This window comes from Artemia sp. Qi Xiang Cuo, chromosome 19 (assembly GCF_049724085.1).
Source record: "Artemia sp. Qi Xiang Cuo chromosome 19, ASM4972408v1, whole genome shotgun sequence".
NCBI lineage: Eukaryota > Metazoa > Arthropoda > Branchiopoda > Anostraca > Artemiidae > Artemia > Artemia sp. Qi Xiang Cuo.
The window spans coordinates 53299923-53323682 of NC_142812.1; the positions used below are offsets into that span (position 1 = coordinate 53299923).

The following is a 23760-nucleotide window of genomic DNA, read 5'->3' on the forward strand; positions in this document are numbered from 1 at the left end:
TCGCAGCAACCTCAAAAACCAATCCCAAGAAGTTCTGGAATTATGCCTCATCACATAAGCCTGGTAGACACACGGTTTTAGAGCTGGTTTGTAATGGAGCCCAGTCAAACGACCCCCAAGAAATTGCTGATGCCTTGAACCACCAGTTTACATCAGTCTTCACACCCACAGACAAAGCCCCCCTGCCAACCCCACCATGCTACAAAATCACCACTCAAATATCACCAATAAGAGTGGATCAGGCTGAGCTCGAATCTCGGCTTAAAAAGCTTAATCCAAATAAGTCTGTTGGGCCTGATGGCATACATCCACGACTCTTAAAGGAAGCTCATTCCCAACTAGCAATACCCCTCTCAAGACTCTTCCAGAAATCTATTGACACTAAAGTCATACCAATGGACTGGAAAGTAGCCCATATCTCGCCAATACATAAAGGAGGAGACAAGAGCAAAGCTTGCAGTTATCGGCCAATCAGTATTATGTCTGCTGTTGGGAAAATCCTAGAAGGTATTGTCAACACTGCCGTTCTTAGACATTTGATCACAAATAACCTTCTATCGAAACAACAACATGGTTTCCGATCAGGCAGATCAGTCGAAACCAATCTGATTGACTTGTATAATTACATAACTGAGCTCCTCGACCAAGGTCTCCCAGTGGATATGATCTTGCTAGACTTTGCTAAAGCCTTCGATAAAGTCTGCCATCGAAGGCTTCATTTGAAACTGAAGACAATTGGACTTAAAGAGGGAGTGGTTGACTGGATCACGTCTGTCCTAAAGAGAAGGAAGCAGCAGGTCAGAGTTTTTGGTGAAGCTGGCTGAGCTTACTACTCTAAAATAGCTGAGGTCTTAAGCAGGGTTCCTCAAGGAATAGTTTTGGGACCTACACTCTTCAATGTATATATTAATGACGCTCCAAGAACCGTTATAAGCAAGCTTAGCCTGTACGCCGACGACTTAAAGCTCATTGGTCCTGTCGGAACTCAGCAAGGTGTGACCTCAATACAGTCAGATCTTGACAGCTTTGGCGAATGGGCGAAGACATGGAGGCTCGAGTTTAATGTCGAAAAGTGCAAGGTTCTCCATTTTGGAAGAAATAACCCACGATGGCAATACTCGATGTCAGCAAATGCCGGTGTGAGACAGCCACTCTCTGAGAGCCCCTCTGAAAGAGATCTGGGGGTCGTTGTAGACGAAGACCTTAATTTCAACTGCCACACCCGAGCTGCAGTAGCAAAGGCAAACCAAACTCTTGGTCTCATCAAACGTACAATGACAAGTAGATCCCCTGCAATAATCACAAAACTTTACAAGAGCCTGGTGAGACCAAGATTAGAATTTGGAATGTGTGTCACCACGCCACTTAATAAAACAGACCAGATGGCTCTCGAGTCTGTCCAAAGACGGGCGTCAAAATGCGTAAAGGGGCTCAGAGACAAAGAGTATGCATGACAACTGCAGAGCCTCAAGCTACCAACTCTGACATACCGTCGGCAAAGAGGTGATATGATAATGACCTACAAACTGCTCAAGTCTGACAACACGGACCTCTTTCAGCCTGCCAAGTCGTCAACAACCAGGGGTCATTCAACAATGTTTTTTCGTACGTTTGCTAATAAAAGGAAGAGGAACAATTTCTTCTCCAACTGTATACTAAGGCTCTGTACCAATCTGAGCAAAACAACAGTGAGTTCACCATCCATTGACAGTTTCAAAGCCAATCTCAAGAAGGAATGGGAAACCAAACTATGGCTCACGCAATGGGATGAAGCTGATGTCCCGCGGCCCTATCATCACTAACTGGCGTACACTGGACTCGTCCATATCGCTAGCAAGTGCGATTTAAGGTAATTTAAGGTAATTATAAACATTTTAGTCATCTAGTTGGAAAATTTGGCCCATCTGTATAGATAGGAAAAATCTAAATTTGCCAACTAGTTGACTAATAACTTTTCCCCAGCAACACTTTCCCCAGCTATACAATAAAGGTTGCCCCAGAAAAACTTACCTTTTCCAACTAGTTGACTAATAATTTCTCCCCAGCAAAACTTAATTTTTTCAACTAGCTGGAAAGAAACATTGCCCCAGAAAACAATTCATTTTCCAACAATTCGACTAATATTAGTTAAAATTTATTATGAATAGCATAAAATATGGTTAATATTATAGGGTTCTTTCAAATTTAATTATTACTATTGTGTTACAATTTCCATTTCTCTCCCTGTCTCCCTCTTAATGGGAGATTTATTTGGAGTTATATATTGGGCTTTGAAGCCAGGGATTTTTTGTTTTAATTCCAAGGATAATTAGTCTTATACCTGGTCCCAAGAGTGAGATTAAATTTGTCATAGCTTGGAGGATTATTCCTCCTGTCTGTTTAAAGAAAACAGATACATATTTGAAGTTTTGTTTATTTCTATCTTGCATTTATTGGACATAAATTGTGTATGTTCCTTCATTTATCTTTCTTTGTTTCTTTTCTGGAGGAATATTTCTGTTTCATTTTTAGAATTTTTAATTAATTTTCCCAACTATTTGACTAATAGCTTTTCCCCAGCAACACTTAAATTTGCCAACTAGTTGACAATAAATGTTGCCCCATCAAAACTTTCCTTTTCCAACTAGTTGACTAATAACTTTCCCCCAGCAAAACTTAATTTTTCCAACTAGTTGGCTAATAACTTCTCCCCAGCAAAACTTAATTTTGCCAACTAGCTGGAAAGAAACATTGCCCCAGAAAACAATTCATTTTCCAACTAGTTGACTAATAACTTCTCCCCAGCAACACTTAATTTTGTCAACTAGCTGGAAACAAACATTGCCCCAGAAAACAATTTATTTTTGAACTAGTTGACTAGCAACTTTTCCCCAGCAATACTTTCTTTATGCAACTAGCTAGAAACAAACTTACCCTATAAACCTACTTACCAACTTACCCTATAGAAACAAACTTACCCTATATATATATATATATATATATATATATATATATATATATATATCCAGCTCCAATTTTTTAAGACATCAAAACAACCATTACAAGTGTCATAGCAGACGAAAGTTTGGATTCAGCAGTGGAAATTGTTTTTACTAAAGTGTAAAAAATTTGAACCACCTGCTAAACCCAATATAGCTCCAGAGTTCAAAGTTGAAGGAAGCAAAGGACTGTTGAATCTCAAAGACCTCAAGGATGCTGGACAATGACCAACAAAAATCTCAGCAGTAATATCTGCAACCTAGTGAAGAGTCAACCATGGCCCATAGTAACCAGAAGTTTAAAAAGGCATTAAAAAAACTGTCTAATGAGAAGAATTACAAATTAAAGCCTGTTGGAGCTGTTACACATGACTGTGTCTTATGGAAAATATATGTTGAGGAAGATAGGGATGCTGGGCAAGGTTGAGCAATATCTAGTCCTCATCAAAATTAAAGCAAAAAAGTTTTAACCTAATGCTTATTAAAATAATAATATAAAATATAATATTAATTTGAAACTTAATATTTCAAATTAATGCTTATTAATCCTTTGATATTGCAGATACACCTTTCACTCAATATTTCTTGAATCTTTCAGATTTATAACCTCAACCACTCCTGAAATAGTGCAGTCCTGAATTACCTGAATGCAGTTTCGTTTTTAGGGCATCTTTAATTGAGATATCTTCTGGTCTAGAAATTTTTTAGCTGATCATCATAAAAAAAATATTTCAAATTAAAAATAAGTACAACCAAAATTTTCTTCAAATACCTATTGTCCTTTATAAGCACCTCTTATTCCCCCTGAGTAAAAATTGAAATGTACTTATTTCTCCATCCAGTGTTCTCTCTAAGTTCCTGCTTGATCCCTTAAGCAGTTAATTAATACCCTTAGATATACTTGAGGTATTGTAGATATACCCCTATGTCTACCTAGATGCAAAAAATGGTTTTTGAATTTAGATCAAGATTCCCTGAAAGTTTCAACTTAATGTGCTAAACTATTCTTGAGATATTAGAGATATGGCCTTTTGACCACTTTTCTGTATAGTCACTTTTGATTTAGTTTTATATTGTCTAAAAATTCTAGCCTAATAGTCTATATTCCAGCATGGACCTTAATTTGTTCTGAAGTGTAAAATTACTGTAATTAAGCGAATGCACAACATTGCCTTAAATTTTTGCAAATATGCCTTTTTGACAACCTAGATGCACATAGTGTCTTTTGATTTAGTTCAATACTTCCTGAAAGTTTCTTTCTAATGCTTGGACTAATTCCTGATATATTGCAGATATGCCCTTTTGACAACCTGCATCCATATAGTGGATTTCAGTCTAACAATCCAGCATGGACCTTAATTAACTCTAAAGTGCAAATTCAGGTAATAAACAACATTCCCATTCAGGATTCCCTGTAATTTTCAACTTCATACCTTTACCCATACCTTACATTTTTGTAGATATACTGTTTTGATGCATCTGGTTGCTCATAGTGTCTTTGGTTCAGCATTCCATGAAAGTTTCCACCTAATCATTGGTGCCCATAAGCAGAATTTTAGGGGGGGGCTTAGCTGGTCTAATCTGCCCTTCCAATGCTGTATAATAGAAAAACAAAATATAAAATATAAGGCAGCATCATTCAGCCCATGGGGGGGCTGCAGCCCCCCTCTACCCCCCCCTCCATATGGGTGCCCATGTGCCTAATGCTCATACCAATTCCTAAGAGTGCAAATATACTTTCTTGACCAGCTTAACGTGTATACTGTGGCTTTTGATTTAGTTCAACATCTCCCTAATCATTTGCTGAAAGTTTAGGATTAATTAGAATTTCTTTAAGTAGTGTCCAAGGATTGGTCTTTCTTTCTGGCAAATGTAATTTATGGTAATACCCTTTTCTGTTCTTTACATATTGAAGATATAATCTTTTAGAACCTGGAGGCATATATTGTCCTTTGGTGGGGTTTAACACCTTTCTAAGCATTCCTCAAAAGTTTCAGCTTGATACCTTTTGCTGTTTTTGAGGTGTTGCAAATACACTCTTTTGACAACCTGCATGTCTGTAATGTCTTCTGATTTAGTTCAATACCCCCTCAACATTCACTGAAAGTTTTTGCTTGATATCCTTAGATGTTACACAAATGTTGCTGATATGTTCTTTAGACCACCTACAGACCCTTTGTGCCTTTTGATTCAGTTTAGCATCACCCACAACATGCTCTTAAATTCTCAATTTAATACTTTTAGCAATTCCTTACAAGATTCTCTTAAAGTTTGAATTGAATTTCCTTATTTCTTTTTGAAATATTACAGATATGCCCCTTTGAAAACCTGGATGTACATGCTGTCTTGATTTGGTTTTACACCCCCCCCCCCCCAAAAAAAAGATTTAGTTTAATACCCTTAGATGTTTCCAAGATATTACAGATACACCCTTGTGACAACCTAGATGAACATAGTGTAATATTTAGTTTTACATGTGGCTGACAGCATGGTTATTGGATGTTTTGATTATTTTGAACAAAATGGTTATTTCAAAATTTTGGCCAGATGTCTTTGGAGGTTGAGGGGAAGGGGCAACTAAGAAGGGCATGAAATAGGGATTGGTATCCTTCCAATCTCTTTTGAATCCATTTTTACAGAGATGTAACTCATGCAAAGTTTTCCTGTGAATATTCAAGGCTCATTTGAATTGTAATCCTGATTTCTTTTTCAAGGTAGTGCACAGTCATATGACAATTTCCACAAATCAAAGATACAACAAGACAAATGTTTTTGTTTGTTAAGGTTGAGCATTGTATGGATTACCTAAAATCCCATTTCCAGCAAGATAAGGTGGTACTGAATCTGTTGTAAATCATCGGTTGCTGTTCAGCACTACTTAAAAGAAATATGCCAGTCATAGCACTATATACAGCTCTTAAAGTTCTCCTTGTGGGCTTTCTGAAACAGTGTCTATGTTCCAGGAAAGATATACTTGTGTTTTTGCTATGTTGTTCATTTTCACTGTTCCACTGCATTGCTGAGTGCTCACCAAATTGGTTCTGTTTGTTAACTCTCCAACAATGCATCATTGCAGTGATGGTTCTGGCCTCTCTTGCACCTGGGCAAAATCTTGATTAGTGACTCTGCCCCCTCCTGACTCCAGGCCAAATTTTAACAAAATTTTCATTTGTTAACAATTTTTCATTTATTAACAAAATTTTGCATTTATTTAAATTTAAATTTTCTTATTTTAGCACCTATAAAATTATTAATCTTCTTGTTGGGAGTGCCAATGAACATATGGGAAAAATGAAAATTCTGGATTCAATTTGTGTATACTTACTGCTGGCTGTATCCTCTATTTCATTTTAATAAATTTGAAATTTCAAAATGAATTTATTTGAAATTTTGCACTCCTAAAATTGCTGTGCCTGGGCAAGTGCCCCTTCTGTTCCCCCCTAAAACCGCCTCTGCATCATCAACCTTGTATTATTCTTAAAGAACATTGTTAGCTCTAGTATAGCCCTTAAAGTACCAAGAACAGTGAAAATGAAATATTATTTTATTGGTTCAGGGAAAATACTGTAACTGTGTATTTTTCAAAAATCAGGAAAATTTTGGAATTCAGTTGTCAATGGAAAGGACTTCTGTAAGGAGGTCCAACATATATGTTGTTCAATGTGTATGTGAAACTTTATGTTGAATGTAAAAGTGTCAAAAGTCAGGATTTGACTTCTAATGCTTGGCTGATTTTTTAACAAACCTCAAACAAGGCAAGTTTTAAATAATACTTTTTCTTAGAAGAGGGGTGAAACTCTAAAATTGCCTCTATTTTAATGTACAAAGTCTTTGTCTGCTCTCCCTGGATGCTTGGTCTGAGCAAGGCTTTTCTGACAGTTTATTCTAAAATTTTGAGCCAAATTTGGAATTTTTGGGGAATGATCATCCTATAGTATTCTTTCATATATAAAAACAACTTTCAAGAGAATTTGAGTACTGGGTTTGGGGTTTGGGTTTGGGGGGCGGCAGCCCCCGGCTGTGCCTCCTAATCCCTGTACGTTTTAAGGTTCGACCTTGTAACTCAGCCTCTTTAACTCTTTAGAAAACGTAGTTTTTTTCAAATAATTTCTGCACGTTTTTGTACAGTTTATTACTTATTATTGCTTGACTAACTGTTAGCTGATCGTGTCAGGAGTTAAAGTTGGGGGGCTGCCGCCCCACAAACCTCCCACTCTTGAACATTCTTGTGCTAAGGCTTTTAATTCCTGAATACTCAAATCACGTCGTACAGGGTGCCTCCTAATCCCTGTACGTTTTAAGGTTCGAACTTGTGACTCAGCCTCTTTAACAGCCCCCCCAACTGTGCCTCCTAATCCCTGTACGTTTTAAGGGTTGACCTTGTAACTCAGCCTCTTTAACTCTTCAGAAAACGTAGTTTTTTTTTCAAATAATACACATAAACAGGTTAGACATGCTTTGTTATGAAAATTGACGGGCAGATATTTTCATAACAAAGCATGTCTAACCTGTTTATGTGTATTATTTGAAAAAAACTAAGGTTTTTCGTAAATGTAAATTCGGGGGGTAATTTTTTCGGTCTGAAAATATCAAAAGGCCCTAACAGATCGAATTCTGCTTTGACTGAGTCCTCATTCAACCAGATTCGTTGTCAACTGTGGCATGTAGACGTGGCTAAGAAAAAAAAAGAGATGATGATGATGAATTTTAAGTGGCTATATTTGGTTTTTTTGAAAACAGGGAAGGAGTATCAGATTGAGCTGAAATTTCGAGGATAAGCTCCCGGGCCCTAGGAAAGCTTAACCTCTAAATTTCAGCCCAATCGGACAACGTTAAAGGGGGCTGTGGTGGGAGGGTCCAAACTTCCGGCCCAGTTTACCCCATGAAGATAAAGTCGGAGGAGGATGAAATTTTGCAAGTTTCTTAGCTTGGGCTACAAAATGCGATTACCGCCGTCTCTCTGCGACCTCTAGGACCTGAAATCGCTTAACATTGTGGTGGGTCGCCTCTTTATAGAGGCACAAGTGTGCCTCCTTGATATAAAAATCTATTGTATTGTTTTTTTTTATCTGTAGGTTTCTTTTTGTAGTCTGGATATAAAATCTTAGCAACTCTTCAAGCCTAGGGGATCTTGAAATTATTCGTTTCAACAAAATGTCAGACTCTCCTCGTCATGGCCGGAAGTCATGCGGAAATCTTGTCAAACCTCAGCCTCCTTGTGAGAAAACGTTTATGGAAAATATGGCTGGACTAATTAATGAAGTTGTACCACAGGTATGATTTCTTCTTCTTTCTTGTTTTTGGTGTCATAGGTTCCATATTTCAAGTGTTTTCTGTGCTTAATAAGTGCTGAATAGTTTCACTTCAATACTTTGCTAAAATAAAAATGTATCATAGTTGATTTTGAGCAGGTTTTTACAGCCCCTGGAGCTCTTTCTTGCAACTGTGACTACTTGCAATTGCTAATCTTCTTTTTTTCTTGTTTTTCTCCATATCTGATGTGCTTCCTGTGCTTAATTTGTACTGAATAGCTAAAAAAATGTATCACTTCTATAATTTTGATAAAATAAAAATGTATCATAGTTGATTTTGCATGCAATTTAAGAGCCCCTCATTGTAGTGGCTGATAATCGGGGTTTAATGCTTAAAATTGAGATTTGCACCAGGTGAGGGTGAGTGGGAAACCTGTGCAGAGACTCTAATTGAGGGCCTGGGGGAATTTTTTTTTGTTAAATGCTTGAGTATATTTAGTTGAGTATTTATCTCAACCTGGATCTTAAGATTGGTCTAATGTATTTCTCTCTTGGAAAAATGACTACCTAAATATTCGCTTTTTCAGGTTTTTAACCCTCTTTGTACCCCCCCCTCCATAAAATTTTTATCTCAAACCATGCCTTATTCTCATAAGGATCATACCCCTTTGTATTCATTCTACTTGAGGAGGGAAAGTTTTACCATATGTATAATGCTAAGGTATACCTTAGCTGCTAGGGTATGCTGCAATGTATGTGGCTATGTATGCTGCTTCATGAAATAACCAAAATTTTCTACCATTGCTCATCAAGAAGACATTCTAGATGTTTTTCAATGAAATTGTTTAACGTTTAACCTTTAATTGTCAACAAGTATGTTGCAGCAGATGTTGAAAAGTGATCAGAGGGCAACCAGTCCCCCTTGCATGCCCTTTTTGGCTGCCGTCTCCTCAAAGGTATCTGATCAATGTTTTAAAATAGCCAATTTGTTACAAATAGTCCAAAGGTTAAGTAATCATGCCCCTGGGGATGTCATAACCCCCATAGCCCCAGGAGGAAGTGTTGTAACTTATATAAACTGTCCATTTGTTTAGATGCTCCTCCCCAATACTGATCAAAATGTTTGAAAAAAAACATTTGCTCAAAATAGTCAAAAGGTCTAATATTTATGCCTTCATGCGTACCAATCCCCCCACAGCCTGTGGGTTAAGAATTGTAAATTATGCAGTTTACCCTTTGTTCATATAGAGGGTTTATTATTGCGTTTCAGATTTACTTTATATTATACTATTCTATACTTGTACACAGGAGGGAACACTTGCCCCTAAAAGAGTGATCCAAAAAACTACTGTGCTTTTAAATTTATCTTCTACTTAAACAGAAAAAATATTAACTACTCATCATCATAGTTTTCTCATTTTGTTTTCCTCTCAGATTCTTTTTTATGACTTTCTTTGTATATTTTTAACCCCCTATTTAAGTCTTAAGAATTTTCGTTTTATGTCTTGACATTGTTTTATTTAGCCTTTGTTTGTGGCCTGTTTATTAAAAGTTTCTTTTTATGCTCATATTGACTCAAAAAGTGAATTTAGCTTGTCAGGGTTGCTAACAGTTCATTTAATGAAATAAAAATCGTTAGGTTTTTAAAATCTAATACAAATGCAATGTCTTATAGTCATATCTGCATAGACATAAGGACGAATCCTCCAAGGGTAAGATTTATTTCTGGAACATGGCTATTACTAACCTTGGCTGCTAATTTCACACTTTAGAGTCAATAAACAACTTGACTTGGGGCTCCTGCTGCGTTGGTAGTTGCATAGAGAACGTCACAATTCTGCTCTTCCAGGCTGACGGGTTTGGTGCTAAGATTGGGGCCTCGTCGACAGCAATGTTGGCCATTTTCAGGAATTTATTGAGACTATCCTTGCATCTGGTCCAGAGTCTGCCTCTCGGGCGGTACCAGCCATGAGCTTTTGGGTTGAAATCATAAATTATTCTGGCTGGGGTTGTTATTGGCATACTTAGGAGGTGTCCAAACCATCTGAGACTGCGTTGTGCTATCTGGATGGAGAACGGCACTTGGGAGGTGAGTGTAAGTAACCTTGCGTTGCTCACAAAATCATCCCACCAAAATCCTTCAATCAGACGGAGCTGTTTCGTCTGGCAGACGTCTATTCTATTGGGGGTTGTCAACTTAAGGGGCCATGTTTCCGCTGCACAGAGCAGGACCGAGCTTAAGGATGTGTTATAAATTCGCATCTTTGTGCACCTAGATATGTGCAGAGTTCCCCAGAGATCATTGAGCCTTCGGACGATATATGAGACCTTTGACGTTCGATTGCGTACCTCATCAGCTATGGAGCTTTCACTGGACAACACGGAGCCGAGGTAAGTGAAGTTTCTTACAACTTCAACAGGAGCTCTGCAGACAGTTATGTTCTCGGGGGTGGGACAGGGCTTGACGGCTCATTTTCCATTATCTTAGTTTTGAGCCAGTTGATTTTCAACCCCACTTTTGTTGCCTCTTCCTGTAGAACTTCCAGCGCGTCAGTCAATTGGTCAATTGAGTCAGCAACGAGAGTAAAATCATCTGTGAAGTCGGTATCCGTTAGAACTCGATTTCCAAACTGCAGATCAAGGGACAGGCAATTTGTAGTTCGTGTCATGACATAGTCTGTGACGCAGTTGAAAAATTCTGGGGCAGCGACACACCATTGGTGGACATCGGTTTTGATACCCAATGTCGTGCTCCGTTTGCCGTTGACTTGAATGCAGCTCTCCATCTCTTTGTAGAGCTTTCAAACAGCTTGTAGTATTTGTCAGGCATTCCAGTAGATCAAAGTATCAGCCGGAGCGAATTACAATCCACCGAGTCGAACGCAGCCTTGAAGTCAACAAAGGATAGGCATGCTTTCCTCCCTAATTCGTTTGTCTTCTCAATTAGCTGGCGCATAGTAAAGATCTGTTCTACAGTGGAACTCCCGGGCATAAACCCAGCCTGCTGGACTCTCCTCTTTCTTCAGAGAATATTTGTGCATCTATCCAGCAGGATCATAGCAAATAGCTTTCCAGGCACTGAAAGAAGCGTTATGCCTCTGTAGTTAGAACAGATTCTTTTGCTCCCCTTTCTCTTCCAGAGGGGCAGGATTTTGCCAGCTCGCCAATCCTTCGAAATCCATTCATTTCGCTACACTACAGAGAGCAGAATCTAGATCCAAAGTAGCATAGCCAGACCGGCATACTTCAAGAGCTCAGCGGATATCCCGAATATGCCTGCCGCTTTGTTGTTCTTCAAGCGTTTTGCTGCTGAATGGATTTCTTCAGGCGCGAAAGGACTTTCCGAGTCATTTGTCGGCAGTTCTTGAGTGCTGGCAGCTAGACTGGTGAGTTCCTGGTCTGTCTGCTCTACAGTTTTGGCATTGAGGAGGCCTGAGAAGTGGTCTTTCCATCGACTGACCTGGACAGCTTCGTCACTAAGTGGTTGGCTGTCAACAAAGACAACAGATGCAACCGAGGGTGCTTTGTCGCCTGTGAGATCACAGAGGTGCTTGTACAGACTGCCAAAGTCACCCTTCTTGGCTGCACCCTCCAGTTCATTTGCCTTCCTTTCCACAAACAGCTTCTTGTCACGCTGTATCAGTTTGTTGTGGACGTCATTGAGGCTTCTATAAGTCGGCATATTACCCAGTAACTTTCCCTTGCGCCTCTGCTCTATGACGTCAAGCGTATCTGACTGAATCCATGCTTTGTTAGCACGTTTTTTCTGTCCTACATTTACTATCGCTGACTCCAGGACGTTCTTTTTGAAGGAGAGCCATGCGTCCTCACAATTTTCAAATAGAAGGAGCGCGTCAAAGCAGTTTGAAACATCAATGGCGTATTTGGACCGCATTTCCTGCTCGGAGAGGGGAGAGACATCGATCTTGACTGGTCTTGGTTCTGGGCACTGGGCTTTGAGCCTTAATCGCATGTTAGAAACGACGAGGCGATGGTCTGTGTTACCATTCTCAGCCGCCCTGTACGTGCGACAGTTGCTAATCGAAGACCTCCATCTCTTTGAGACGATGAGGTAGTCGATCATTTTTTTTGCTATCGTTGCTTTACCACGTATATTTTTGGATGTCCTTCCTTGCGAACAGGGTGTTCGTATTCACAAGGTTGTGCATGCTGCAGAGTTGTAGGAGCCTTAGCCCATTTTCATTTAGAGAATCTGGTGCAACTGGTTTTATGACTTGCCGCTATAAGTCATGGTTGTCGCTCACACTTGCATTAAGGTCACCCAGAAGGATGCCAATATTGTGTGGGGATGTCTTAGCCAGTTCATTCGTCAGGGCAGAGTAGAAAGTGTCTTTTGCTTTGGCGTTGGCTTCATTTGTGGGGGCGTAGCAAACAAGGACCGCAATTTTTTCTTGCTTATGACTGAGTCTAGCATTGGCAATTCTATCCGATACGAATGACATCCGAGTGAATGACAGTAGACACTTCTTGGACTTGTCATCAAGAACTACTCCAACACAGTTTCTTCTGATGGTTGTCTGGCCAAAACAGTGTAGGTGGTATCCCTCACCTATGGAATCATTCCCATTCCCGACTAGGTGGGTTTCTGTTATCCCATCAATAGAGATGCGGAAAATTCAATGTCAATACATTCCATGTGGCAATACGGAGGCCACTTTTGTGAAGGAGATTCAAACGCTGGTCATTTCTCAGTCCAGGGGCAAGCAAGGGTCATGATGGGATAAAAGAAGATTGGTCATCCGAGGCAGTTGCTGAGCTATTCGTTGAATGGGTCTCGGATGGAGGGTTACAAGCCCAACTGACCCTAGGCCTGGATTCTGATTAAGAGCCAGGATGAACCTGGATACTGAGAATCCTCGGGTGTGCTCCACCCGCCCCATGAGGTTGAGGCCACCCTAATCGGAGCATTTAGTTGGGGGATATTCCATATCCAGAAGTACGTAGTCAGCAGACATGGTCTGCATCATTCCGGACGAACTCATCACCTCCAAAACAAAGCAAAAGAAAACAAACAAATTATAGAATAATAGAAACAATAATAGAGCTGGTCAGGAAAAGGAAATATCAAAAAGTTAAAAAGTTTGTCAAAACTGACAAAAAAGTTAAAACTGGTATAATTGAAAGGGAATGCATCAAGCAAAAATACAAGAACAGCCTAGTCTTCTGTCTAAAGAATACAAACTACAGTTTAGTAAGAAAAAAGACTATAAAAAGATTACTCAAATTGTAGGCTGAAAGTAGAATGTCTGTGGGGGGGGGGGAGGAGAGGGAGATTCACTTAATGAATATATAAAAAATATGCAGGAAAAAATTTCTTCTTTATCATAGGCAGAGCAATAGCGCTGCCTAATTAAAGAACGATGTCGGCATAATGTATTATCGATTTTTTTTTCATACCAGGGCACTTCGTATTGAAGGAGTTGTCGTAGAAATTTCGAAAAGGGCTCATTATATTGGAAATTGGAACGGCTAGTGCCCTTTGCAATAGTCCAAAGTGATTGAAAGGCAACTAACACACCCTTCCACGCCCACCATTTCCTCAAACACATCCAATCAAAATTTTGAGATAGCCATTTTGTTCAGCATAGTTGATTTCCAGATAGAAATTATTTTCTTGAGGACACTCCTCCACAGCCCTCAGGCCAAGGGTTTTAGGTTATGCCCTGGGGACATATAAGAATGATGTTGGCACAATGTATTATTGATTATTTTTTTCCTTTAGACCAGGGCACTTTGTATTGAAGAAGTTGTCGTAGAAACTTCGAAAAGGGCTCATTCAATTGGAAATTGGAGTGGCGTGTGCCCTTTTTAGTAGTCGAAAGTGATCGGAAGGCAACTAACATCCCTTCCACGCCCACCATTTCCCGAAACACATCCAATCAAAATTTTGAGATACCCATTTTGTTCAGCGTAGTCGATTTCCAGATAAAAATTATATTTTTGAGGAAGACACTCCCCCACAGCCCTCAGGGCAAGGGTTGTAAGTTATGCCCTGGGGGCATATAAGGTTTTAATAGAAAGTGTTGTCGTAGAAAGTTAAAAAAAGGCTCATTCGATTGGAAGTTCAAAGGGCTAGTGCCCTTTTTAATAGTCAAAAGGGATTGGAGGGCAACTAACCCCCCTCTCATGCCCACTTTTTGCCCAAAAATATCCAATCAAAATTTTTAGATAGCCATTTTGTTCAACGTAGTTGAAAGTTCTGGAAATTAGGTCTTTGAGGATGACACCCCCCCCCCCACATTCCTCAGGGCAAGGATTGTGAGTTATATCCTGGGGGCATATGAGGTTTTCATAGAAAGCGTTGTCGTAGAAACTTGAAAAAGGGCTCATTCGATTGGAAATTGAAATGGCCAGTGTCCTTTTTAATAGTCGAAAGTGATTGGAAGACAACTAAGACCCCTTCCATGCCCACCATTTCCCCAAACACATCCTACCAAAATTTTTATATAGCCATTTTGTTCAACATAGTTGAAAGTTCTAGAAATTATACCTTCGAGCAGGACACTCACCCCACAGTCTTCAGGTCAAGGGTTATAAGTTATGCCCTGGGGGCAAATAAGGTTTTCATTGAAATCTTTGTCGGAGAAACTTGAAAAAGTGCTAATTTGATTGTAAATCTAAAGGGAAATTGTCATTCTGAATATGTTAAGGCTCATCGGAAATCAATTATCCCTCCTCTCACGCTTACTTTTTTTCCAGACACATCCAATCAAAATTTTGAGATAGCCATTTTGTGCAACGTAGTTGTAAGTTTTGGAAATTAGGTCTTTGAGAATGGCAGCCTCTCCCCCTCAGAGCCCTCACGGCAAGGATTACAAGTTATGCCCTGGGGGAATATAAGGTTTTTATTGAAAGCTTTGTCGTAGAAACTTGAAAAAGGGAACACTTGATTGCAAATTAAAAGGGCTAGTGCCCTTTTTAACAGTCGAAAGTGATTGGAGGGCAACTAACCCCCTTCTCACGCCCACCTTTTCCCCAAACACATCCAATCAAAATTTTTAGATAGCCATTTTGTTCAACGTGGTTGAAAGTTTAGGAAATTAGGTCTTTTAGGATGACAACCTCCCACAGCCCTCAGGGCAAGGGTTGTAAATTATGCCCTGGGGCATATGAGGTTTTTATAGAAAGCGTTGCCGTAGAAACTTCGAAAAGGGCTTATTCGATTGGAAATTGAAACGGCTAATGTCCTTATTAATAGTCGAAAGTAATTGGAGGGCTACTAACCCCCATCTCACGTCCACCATTTCCCCAAACACGTAGAATCAAAATTTTGAGATAGCCATTTTTTCTACATAGTTCAAAGTTCTGGGAGTTATCTCTTTGTGGATGACAAACCCCCCCCACAGCCCTCAGGGCAAGGGTTGTAAGTTATGCCCTGCGGGCATATGACGTTTTTGTCGTAGAAATTGTCGTAAAAACTTCGAAAAGGGCTCATTTGATTGGAAATTGAAATAAAGCCCTTTTTAATAGTCGAAAGTGATTGAAGAGCAACTAACCCCCCTCTCACGCCCATCATTTTCCTAAAACATATCCAATCAAAATTTTGAGATATTCATTTTGTTCAACGTAGTTGAAAGTTCAGGAAATTAGGTCTTTGAGGATGACAACCCCCCCCCCCCACAACCCTCAGGGCAAAGGTTGTAAGTTATGCTCTGGGGGCATATAAGGCTTTTATAGAAAGTGTTATCGTAGAAACTTCAAAAGGGCTCATTTGATTGCAAATTGAAAGGGCTAGTGCCCTTTTTAATAGTCGAAAGTGATTGAAAGGCAACTAACCCCCCTCTTACACCCACCCTTTCCCAGAACACATCCAATCAAAATTTAGATAGCAGTTTTGTTTAACGTAGTTGAAAGTTCTTGAAATTAGGTCTTTCACGCTAACAGCCCTCTCATATCCCTCAGGGCAAGGGTTGTAAGTTTTGTCCTGGGGGCATATAAGGGTTTTATAGAAAGTATTGTCGTCCAAACTTCAAAAAGGGTTCAATTGATTGGAAATTGAAAGGGCTTGTGCCCTCTTTCATTGGCGAAAGTGATTGGAAGGCTTGACATTTTTATAGTAAAGATCGATCTGGGTACAATGTATTATTTTTTTTTATTTTTTTTTTTTTTTTTTTTGTTTTTTGTTTAGACCATGGCACTTCATATCGAAAGAGTTTTTGTTGGAAATTCAAAAAACGATAATTTAAATGAAAATAGAAAGGGATAATGTCCTTTTGAATAGTTAAAAGTGATTGGAGAGCAACTAGTCCCCCTCCCACCCCCACCCTCCCAATTGCCCAATATGTTTAAAGATTAAATCAAAATGTACTGTGTTAATGCTAATTCCCAATAAGGCATCTCAGCAGTATCCCAAGAACGACTGAGGGTATTATGTTCAAACTTTCGGGGCTACTTCATTCTTTAAAATTTAACCAAATCAAAATAGCGTAGGTGTATCCAAGCTATCAAAGAAAGTAAACAGTTTTTTTTTGCGAATGGTATCAAGTTTTCTATTTCAGGTCAACTTGAGGAGGTATGAAACTAAATTAAACACTATTATTTGCGTCCAGATTTTAAAAGGGTGTATTCTCCAACATACAAGTAGCAGGCCAAACTATAAAGTCTTAAAAAAAAGAAGATATTTAAGGTATTATTTTCTTTTTCCCTGAAAAGACTATGTCAATTTAAAACGAACAGAAATTAATTAAAAAAACTTTTTCCACAAAATCAGTTTTTCAAAGTAAAGTAAAGAACTCCATGAAACCGAAAATGAGCAAAAAATAAAATCAAATAATCTACCAAGCGTAAAACTACCACAAGTCAGCATCGATAAATAAATCAAACTCAAAACGCACAGAAATTACAATAGGCTAAATGACCGAGTGAAACTCAAGACGAGCAGAAATTAACATGAGCAGGGCTCAAAACCCCTATTCCTTCCCAAGGCCAGAATATAATTTGCACTTTACTGAAAAAAATACAAATCAATGTGAATTGTCAGTTTAATATACATATACTGATATTTAGTAATCAAAATGTTAATATTATTTGATTTATTAAAGTTAGAAAAATAAAAACATTTATATTTTTTCAGTAAAGTGCAAATTATGTTCTGGCCTTTGGAACGCTTAGGGGTTTTGAGCCCAACTCATGTTAATTTCTGCTCCTTTTGAGTTTGACTCGGTTATTTATTGTAATTTCTATTCGTTTTGGGTTTCATTTATTATCGATTCTGATTTGTGGTAGTTTCACGCTTGGTAGATTATTTGATTTTATTTTTTGCTCATTTTTGGTCTAATGGAGTTCTTTACTTTTCTTTGAAAAACTTGTTTTGTGGAAAAAGTTTTTTAATTAATCTTTCAATGGACAGTTTTATAAGTGAAGAAATGGGGATTTTTGTTGAAGCAGAATAGGTGAGGCAACACAAAGGGGAAGGGGATTAGGTTATAGAGAAAGGCAATTTGTCTGGGGTTATGAAGGGTAGTATTGGCAAGATGAAAGGAATTTAGTCCTTCTTTTCTTAAAGATAATCGGATTGGCTCTCAGAATGGATTTTATGCTCAGTGAAGATGGAGGATTTACCCTATAATTGTTCCAAAGGATCGTCCCACTTTAAACTACTTTTTTGAAGATATGTCTGAAAATTCCCTGTTCGACACGCATTGGAGAAGTTTTCACTACTTTTTTGAAGATATGTCTGAAAATTTCCCTGTTCGACACGCATTGCCAGCCCAGTCTTGATGCAACCTATTGCCCAAACAATTCTGTAAATTAGTTTTTCGTTATTTTCTATCCGCCCCTCCACTTGCAGAAAAACACTGAAACACGTAACCAAAAGACTAGACGTGTATGTTAAATGAATAACTTAATTCTGTTTGATAACTAGGGGTCCTTGGGATGATTCTTGTCCTCTTACTTCCCCACCAACTGATATTTAGCAAATAATAAATTTGCAAAGGAGGGTGTGGGGTGTATTCTTCCTAAAACTCGTAATCCCCCCCCCCCCATATTCGTAAAAGGCATAATAAAATGTACTTTTTTTCATTATGAACATCATAACGACATGCTTTAGGCTATTGCAGTTAGGGTAGGGGGCAGTAGCAAAACTGCTTTTGGCCGATTTGGATATGTTATTGAGCAAATTTTTCTGAATATTGTGGTCCAACAACATTTATGTTGCTCAAATGCAGGGTCAAAACCGTATTCTTACTGGACTAAATGTATTCGTAGTTTTTCAAAATAGGGGCAAAAAATTGATAATGCAAACATGGGGAATAAAGGGTTTATGTTACAAACAAAACTGCGGTACTGAATTATCTCCAGTAAAATTGCAACTACCCAGTGTCGAATTGCCCCAAGTTTGTGTTAAATTTACCTATTCAAAGTTAGAATGAAGCCTATCTATCCTGTCATGTTGTAAGGCAATCATACCTCCTCACAAAGGTAGGGTCTGGGAGAATTTTTCTTCCTGAAAATGGTTTGAAAGATCCCTTCTTGCACAAAAATCAGAAAAGGGTGAAAATCGGACGGGATTTTGATTCTTTCTATCTAAGAAAATCCTCTGGTGTGCCCCACTCCCAAAAATTAGGCGCATGTACATCTTTGATGGGCAATATTATTTAATTTAGTTTCCTTAACCATACCTGATAGTACTTAAGTTTTCTGTTTAAGATCATTTAAGATCATTGGATCATTGAAATATAAGGTCAAAACCTTATAATATAATGGTTAATCTTTGCAAAGAGTAATACTTCCCTCCTCATTATTTGTCTGAACGCTACTACTACTACTACTAACTACTAACAACTCACCGTAGCACGAAGCCGCCTGAGGCCAACACAGCTACGCACGATCCTCCTCCACCCCAATCTATTCAAAGCCCCCCTTTTTACACCCGCCCACGAAACTCCCATTTTCTTTAAATCTTCCTTTATGACGTCCTCCCACCCCAGACGGGGACGACCTGCTTTCCGTTTATCCCTAGATGGTTGGCCGAAAAGAACAATCTTCTACAATCTTCGGCAATCGGTCATTCTTCATCCGCACAACGTGCCCTAGCCACCCCACCCTTTCTTTCATTATAGCACTAAAGGTCGGTATTGAACCACATTTTTCTTATAGCCTATTGTTTGAAATACGGTCAGTCAACTGGGTACCCAGAACAATCCTTAAGCAATTTTTGCGGAAAACATCTAGCAAATCTTCATCCGCTTTTCAGAGCGTCCATACTTCAGAGCCACATTTTACCACTGTCATCACTGAAGCTTCTAATATTCTAATCTTGGTTTGCAGACTTATCTTCCTATTCTTCCAAACTTTTTTTTAACTGTGAAAAAACACCCTGAGCCTTGGCTATTCTACTTTTAACATCTTCACTGCTCCCCCCATCTTTACTAATAATACTACCAAGGTAAGTGAAGCTGCCCAACTGATCAATCTTTTTATTACCCAACGACACATTTTCATCTTCACTTATGCTTAGCCTTAGTGACTTAGTCCACTTAACATTAATTTTCAAACCAATTCTAGCACCCTCAAGTCGCAAAACCTCTAAAACTTCATTCCTTTTGCTCACACTTTCATCTAGGATGCTTAAATCATCAGCATAATCCAAGTCCACGAGATTTTTTCTTCCCCATTTGATTCCGTGGTCTCCCATTGCCTTTCCTGTGCTCCTTAACACAAAGTCCATCAAAATAATCCATATAAAAGGGGATAGAACACAGCCCTGCTTAACTCCTGATTTAATACAAAACCAGCAGCTAACCTCATTTCCTACCTTAACCGCAGCAGTGTTATTCTCGTACATAGCACTAATCACTTTAATGTATTTGTCTGGTATACCATACAAGGATAACACCATTCCTAAAGCTCTTCTATCAACAGAATCGAACGCTTGCTCGTAATCTCCAAAACTGAGGACAAAAGGTGTTTGAAAACTCAGGCACTTCTCAATTATTAGCCTAAGAGTGAAAATTTGGTCGACACATCCTCTACCTTTTCTAAAACCGCACTGTTCTTCTCTTATAACTTTGTCTACAGCATCTCTCAGTCTAAAAAGTATCATATTACTAAATAATTTGCTACCTACAGAGGCCAGACTAATGCCTCGATAATTACCACACTCACTCTTATCGCCTTTCTTATAAAGTGGCTTAATTAAGGTTTTCCTAAAATCGTTAGGTACTTCCCCTTTTTCAAAAATCATATTCATAATCTTCAATAACTTATTTCTGACCTCAGAGCCACCATATTTAAGAAACTCATTTACCACCCTATCAGCACCTGGAGCCTTATTATTCTTTAATCCTTGTAGTACTGTTGCTAATTCCTCCTCACAAAACAAATCTTCCTTCACATCCAAAGTATCATAAACTTTTTCATTTTCCTCTATATTTTTTCCTGCATCTCTATCTCGGTTAAGCAAGTTCTCAAAATGTTCGGCCCATCTCTCTTTAGTTTTTTCCTCATCGCTAATTGCAACCCCATTCCTATCTTTTACTGGGACAAGTCCGGATTGACTTGTCCCTCTCAATTTGTTAACGTGCCATTACAATATTTTACTATTATACCGTCTTGCTGTATCTTCCAGATCCTCGGCAATTTTCTCCATGGCCTCCACTTCACATCTCCTTACTTCATATTTTAATGCTTTCTCCACTTTCTTTACATTCCTTTTGTTTTCATATGATCTATCACTCAGATAATTCTTGTACAAGTCCTTTCTCTTTTCTATTAAACATAAAGCTTTTTTACTAATATTCTTAGCTGCAGTTCTAGCTTTCTTCCCTAATACACCTTCAGCAACTTCACAAATTATTTTTCTAAAATTATTCCAACCATCTTCTACATTATCAAATTTTAAACTCTTAAGTTTAGTATTCGACTGTTCCTGAAAAGTTCCTCTCAAATTCTCATAGTGGAGTCTACTACCATTATAGCGTCTTAGAAGATAGTTAACCTTCCAAAATTTAAGTTTGGAATGATCCCTTGGCACTAAAAGATTATAATTCTAATTAAAAGTATCAATAGCGGTATTCTTACCCGTCCTAGTTTTTTGTATTTATCCTGCGAATCATTAATTTCTAGTAACTTAATCAGTAAGGTTTGCTGTCTTATCATCACGTGAATACCATGTTACGCACTTTGCAAAAAAAAAAAAAATGGAGCTAAATACCCCTATAAAATTCGTAAACTATTCACCTAAGGGTTGATCCTGTGCCTATCTGCTATATTAAGTGAATATTATAAAGACCTAATCATTTTTTAGAGTACTGAGAATTTAGAACACTGAATGAGGGCTGTCAAATAAACGTTGCGAATGCAACAGGAAATTCACACTAGTTGTGAATATTAAACTGCGTAATAAACTGAACTTATGACAGATGTTTGATATTCTGTTGGCAAAAACGTGGACAAAAGCTTGTTTTAAACATTTAAAAATCAGACTATATGTTTAAAAGAATGCTGTCCATGACTATTTTTCACCGAGCTGACATTTGTCACAAAATTGTGGCACAAAAATTATGGCACAAAAAAAATGGGGTAGACTAAATGACAAATATGAAAAGGCAAAGAAATAATAAAACCTCGGGATGGATAAACACCGGTGCCAAATATAATCTCTCCAAAATTCCTAGACACAAAGATATTTTCTAAAACTTCAGGATTTCTAATTTGTCGTTAACGATCGCCGATTATCCCTCACCACCTCGCACAATGCCTATGTGGAAGGATTGTGGAAGGCCTAGATTGGAAGGCTGGAGTAGACGTTGCCAACTGTTCATGATTGTATAATGGAGTGAAGAACGGGGTGAGTTTTTTAAGACTGTCAAAAATTAACAGTAAACTTTACTGATGACACTGAAAGAACTCTAGCTATTTATTTATTTATTTTTCAGCCATATGGAAGTCCGACACTGATTGATCCCAAAGAAGAGATATTGTGGTGCAAATTCGAAAAGATAGACTACTCACAGCAACAATTTGCGCTTACCTCAGAGCCTGAAGCAAACGGCAACAGTCCTCCTGTAATCCTGGTTCTAGGATATGCAAAAGGATACCAGGTAAAAGAATTATGAACTTCCTTATACCACTACTAGTATTTACTACGACATCGCCGGCACAGGGTGGGGGAGGCGAGTATTTACGAGTGAAGGAGAATTGATTTGTTATTATTACTTTTTTTTAGATGCATCTAATTTTTGATTTATTTAACTAGTTATGTGGACTTTCGTGCGACCGTAACTGCAGTAAAAAGTTGCCTGGTGTCAACACAGCTGCATGCACTCCACCATCAAAGCTCTCGAAAGCTTCACTCTTTATTCCCTCCTTACCCACTTAACCCCTCATCCCTCACTTTAGATTCCTCCCTCCGCTCTTACTCCCTTTATTTAAATGTTTTCTTATGACTTCTTTCCACCCCATTTCAGGGTTCGGGGTAGTCTGAATATATTTTCTGGGAAACATCTTGTATATTTTGCGGATTTGAAGTACCTGCGTATGGTGAAGTACGGTGCATTATTTGTTTACAGTCATTATTGTATCTAGTCTTATTTTGAAGATGTATCTTCTTATTGATTTTATTCTTATTGTTCTTATTGCTCTTATTCTGTGGAACTAGCATATTTCATACACAGAGCCTAACATAGCCATCTTAACATTTCTTTCATTATAGTCCTAGAAAGTGGAATCGACCAACATTTTTCAAACATCTTGTTGCTTGATATATGGTCAGTGTAAATTGTGTAGGTACTCAATTTACAATTGTTATTTAATTCAAAATTTGTTCATGATCAGAAGTAAAAATGTTAGCAGGTAAAGGCACAAATAAAGGTCGATTGGGGAATTTTCCCGGGGGGGGGGAGGATTTCCGGGCAATAAACATGGGCCACCAAAATTCATCTCCTAACATTATGTGATCATGAATCAATTCTTGAATTAAAAAAAAAGAAAAAATTAAATTGAGTACCTACACAATTTGCACTGACCATGTAATGAAAGAAACGCCTAGACCTATGAATTTTATGAAAACGTATTCATCCCCGGAGAAGAAGAAAAAGGGCAAACAGCTGAAAATGCTTAACCATAGACAAATAACAAGACATAAAACTCAGTTAAATTTCATATCAAGAAATTCCAATACCATTGTGCATTCCATATGAACGATTCTGATACAATGAATAAGCGTTGCCAGTGACAGTGGTATCTAAATGTAGACTATGGTGCTAAATTGATCGAATAAACTGACAATATTAAGCCAATACTGCATAGTAGGGTTGACCCCCCCCCACTCCATGAAAAACTCCAAACATTTAGCTATTTTTTTTATCTATTGCACCAAGAACTGTTTGAGCTATTATAGTTCTTACATTTCGAAATGTGAAACTATGCATTACATATAACTATAAAAATAAATTTGAGAACAGACAGTGTAAAGTTAAGTAATCCTCAAGCATTTTCATCTTTTTTTTAGAGAGAGAGGCGGTTAAGTCTATGTCTTAAGTTTGTCTTTTAAGTTCTCTCTGCTA

The 23760-nt window shown here is 38.3% G+C and overlaps 1 protein-coding gene across 4 annotated transcripts in view; it reads left to right on the forward strand.

The window, feature by feature from the left end:
* Nucleotides 1-23760, forward strand: part of rudhira (breast carcinoma-amplified sequence 3 protein rudhira) — a 120143-nt gene that overhangs the window by 921 nt on the left and 95462 nt on the right. For 2 of the 4 annotated variants that reach the window (XM_089105435.1, XM_089105432.1), the window contains exons 2-3: nucleotides 8068-8252; nucleotides 22132-22296. In XM_089105435.1, the coding sequence (XP_088961561.1) occupies nucleotides 8133-8252; nucleotides 22132-22296 (285 nt within the window). In that variant the 5' untranslated portion in view covers nucleotides 8068-8132. Of the gene's footprint in view, nucleotides 1-4270; nucleotides 4361-8053; nucleotides 8253-22131; nucleotides 22297-23760 lie in introns of all 4 variants that reach the window. The other 2 variants (XM_089105433.1, XM_089105434.1) reach the window with 2 other exon arrangements.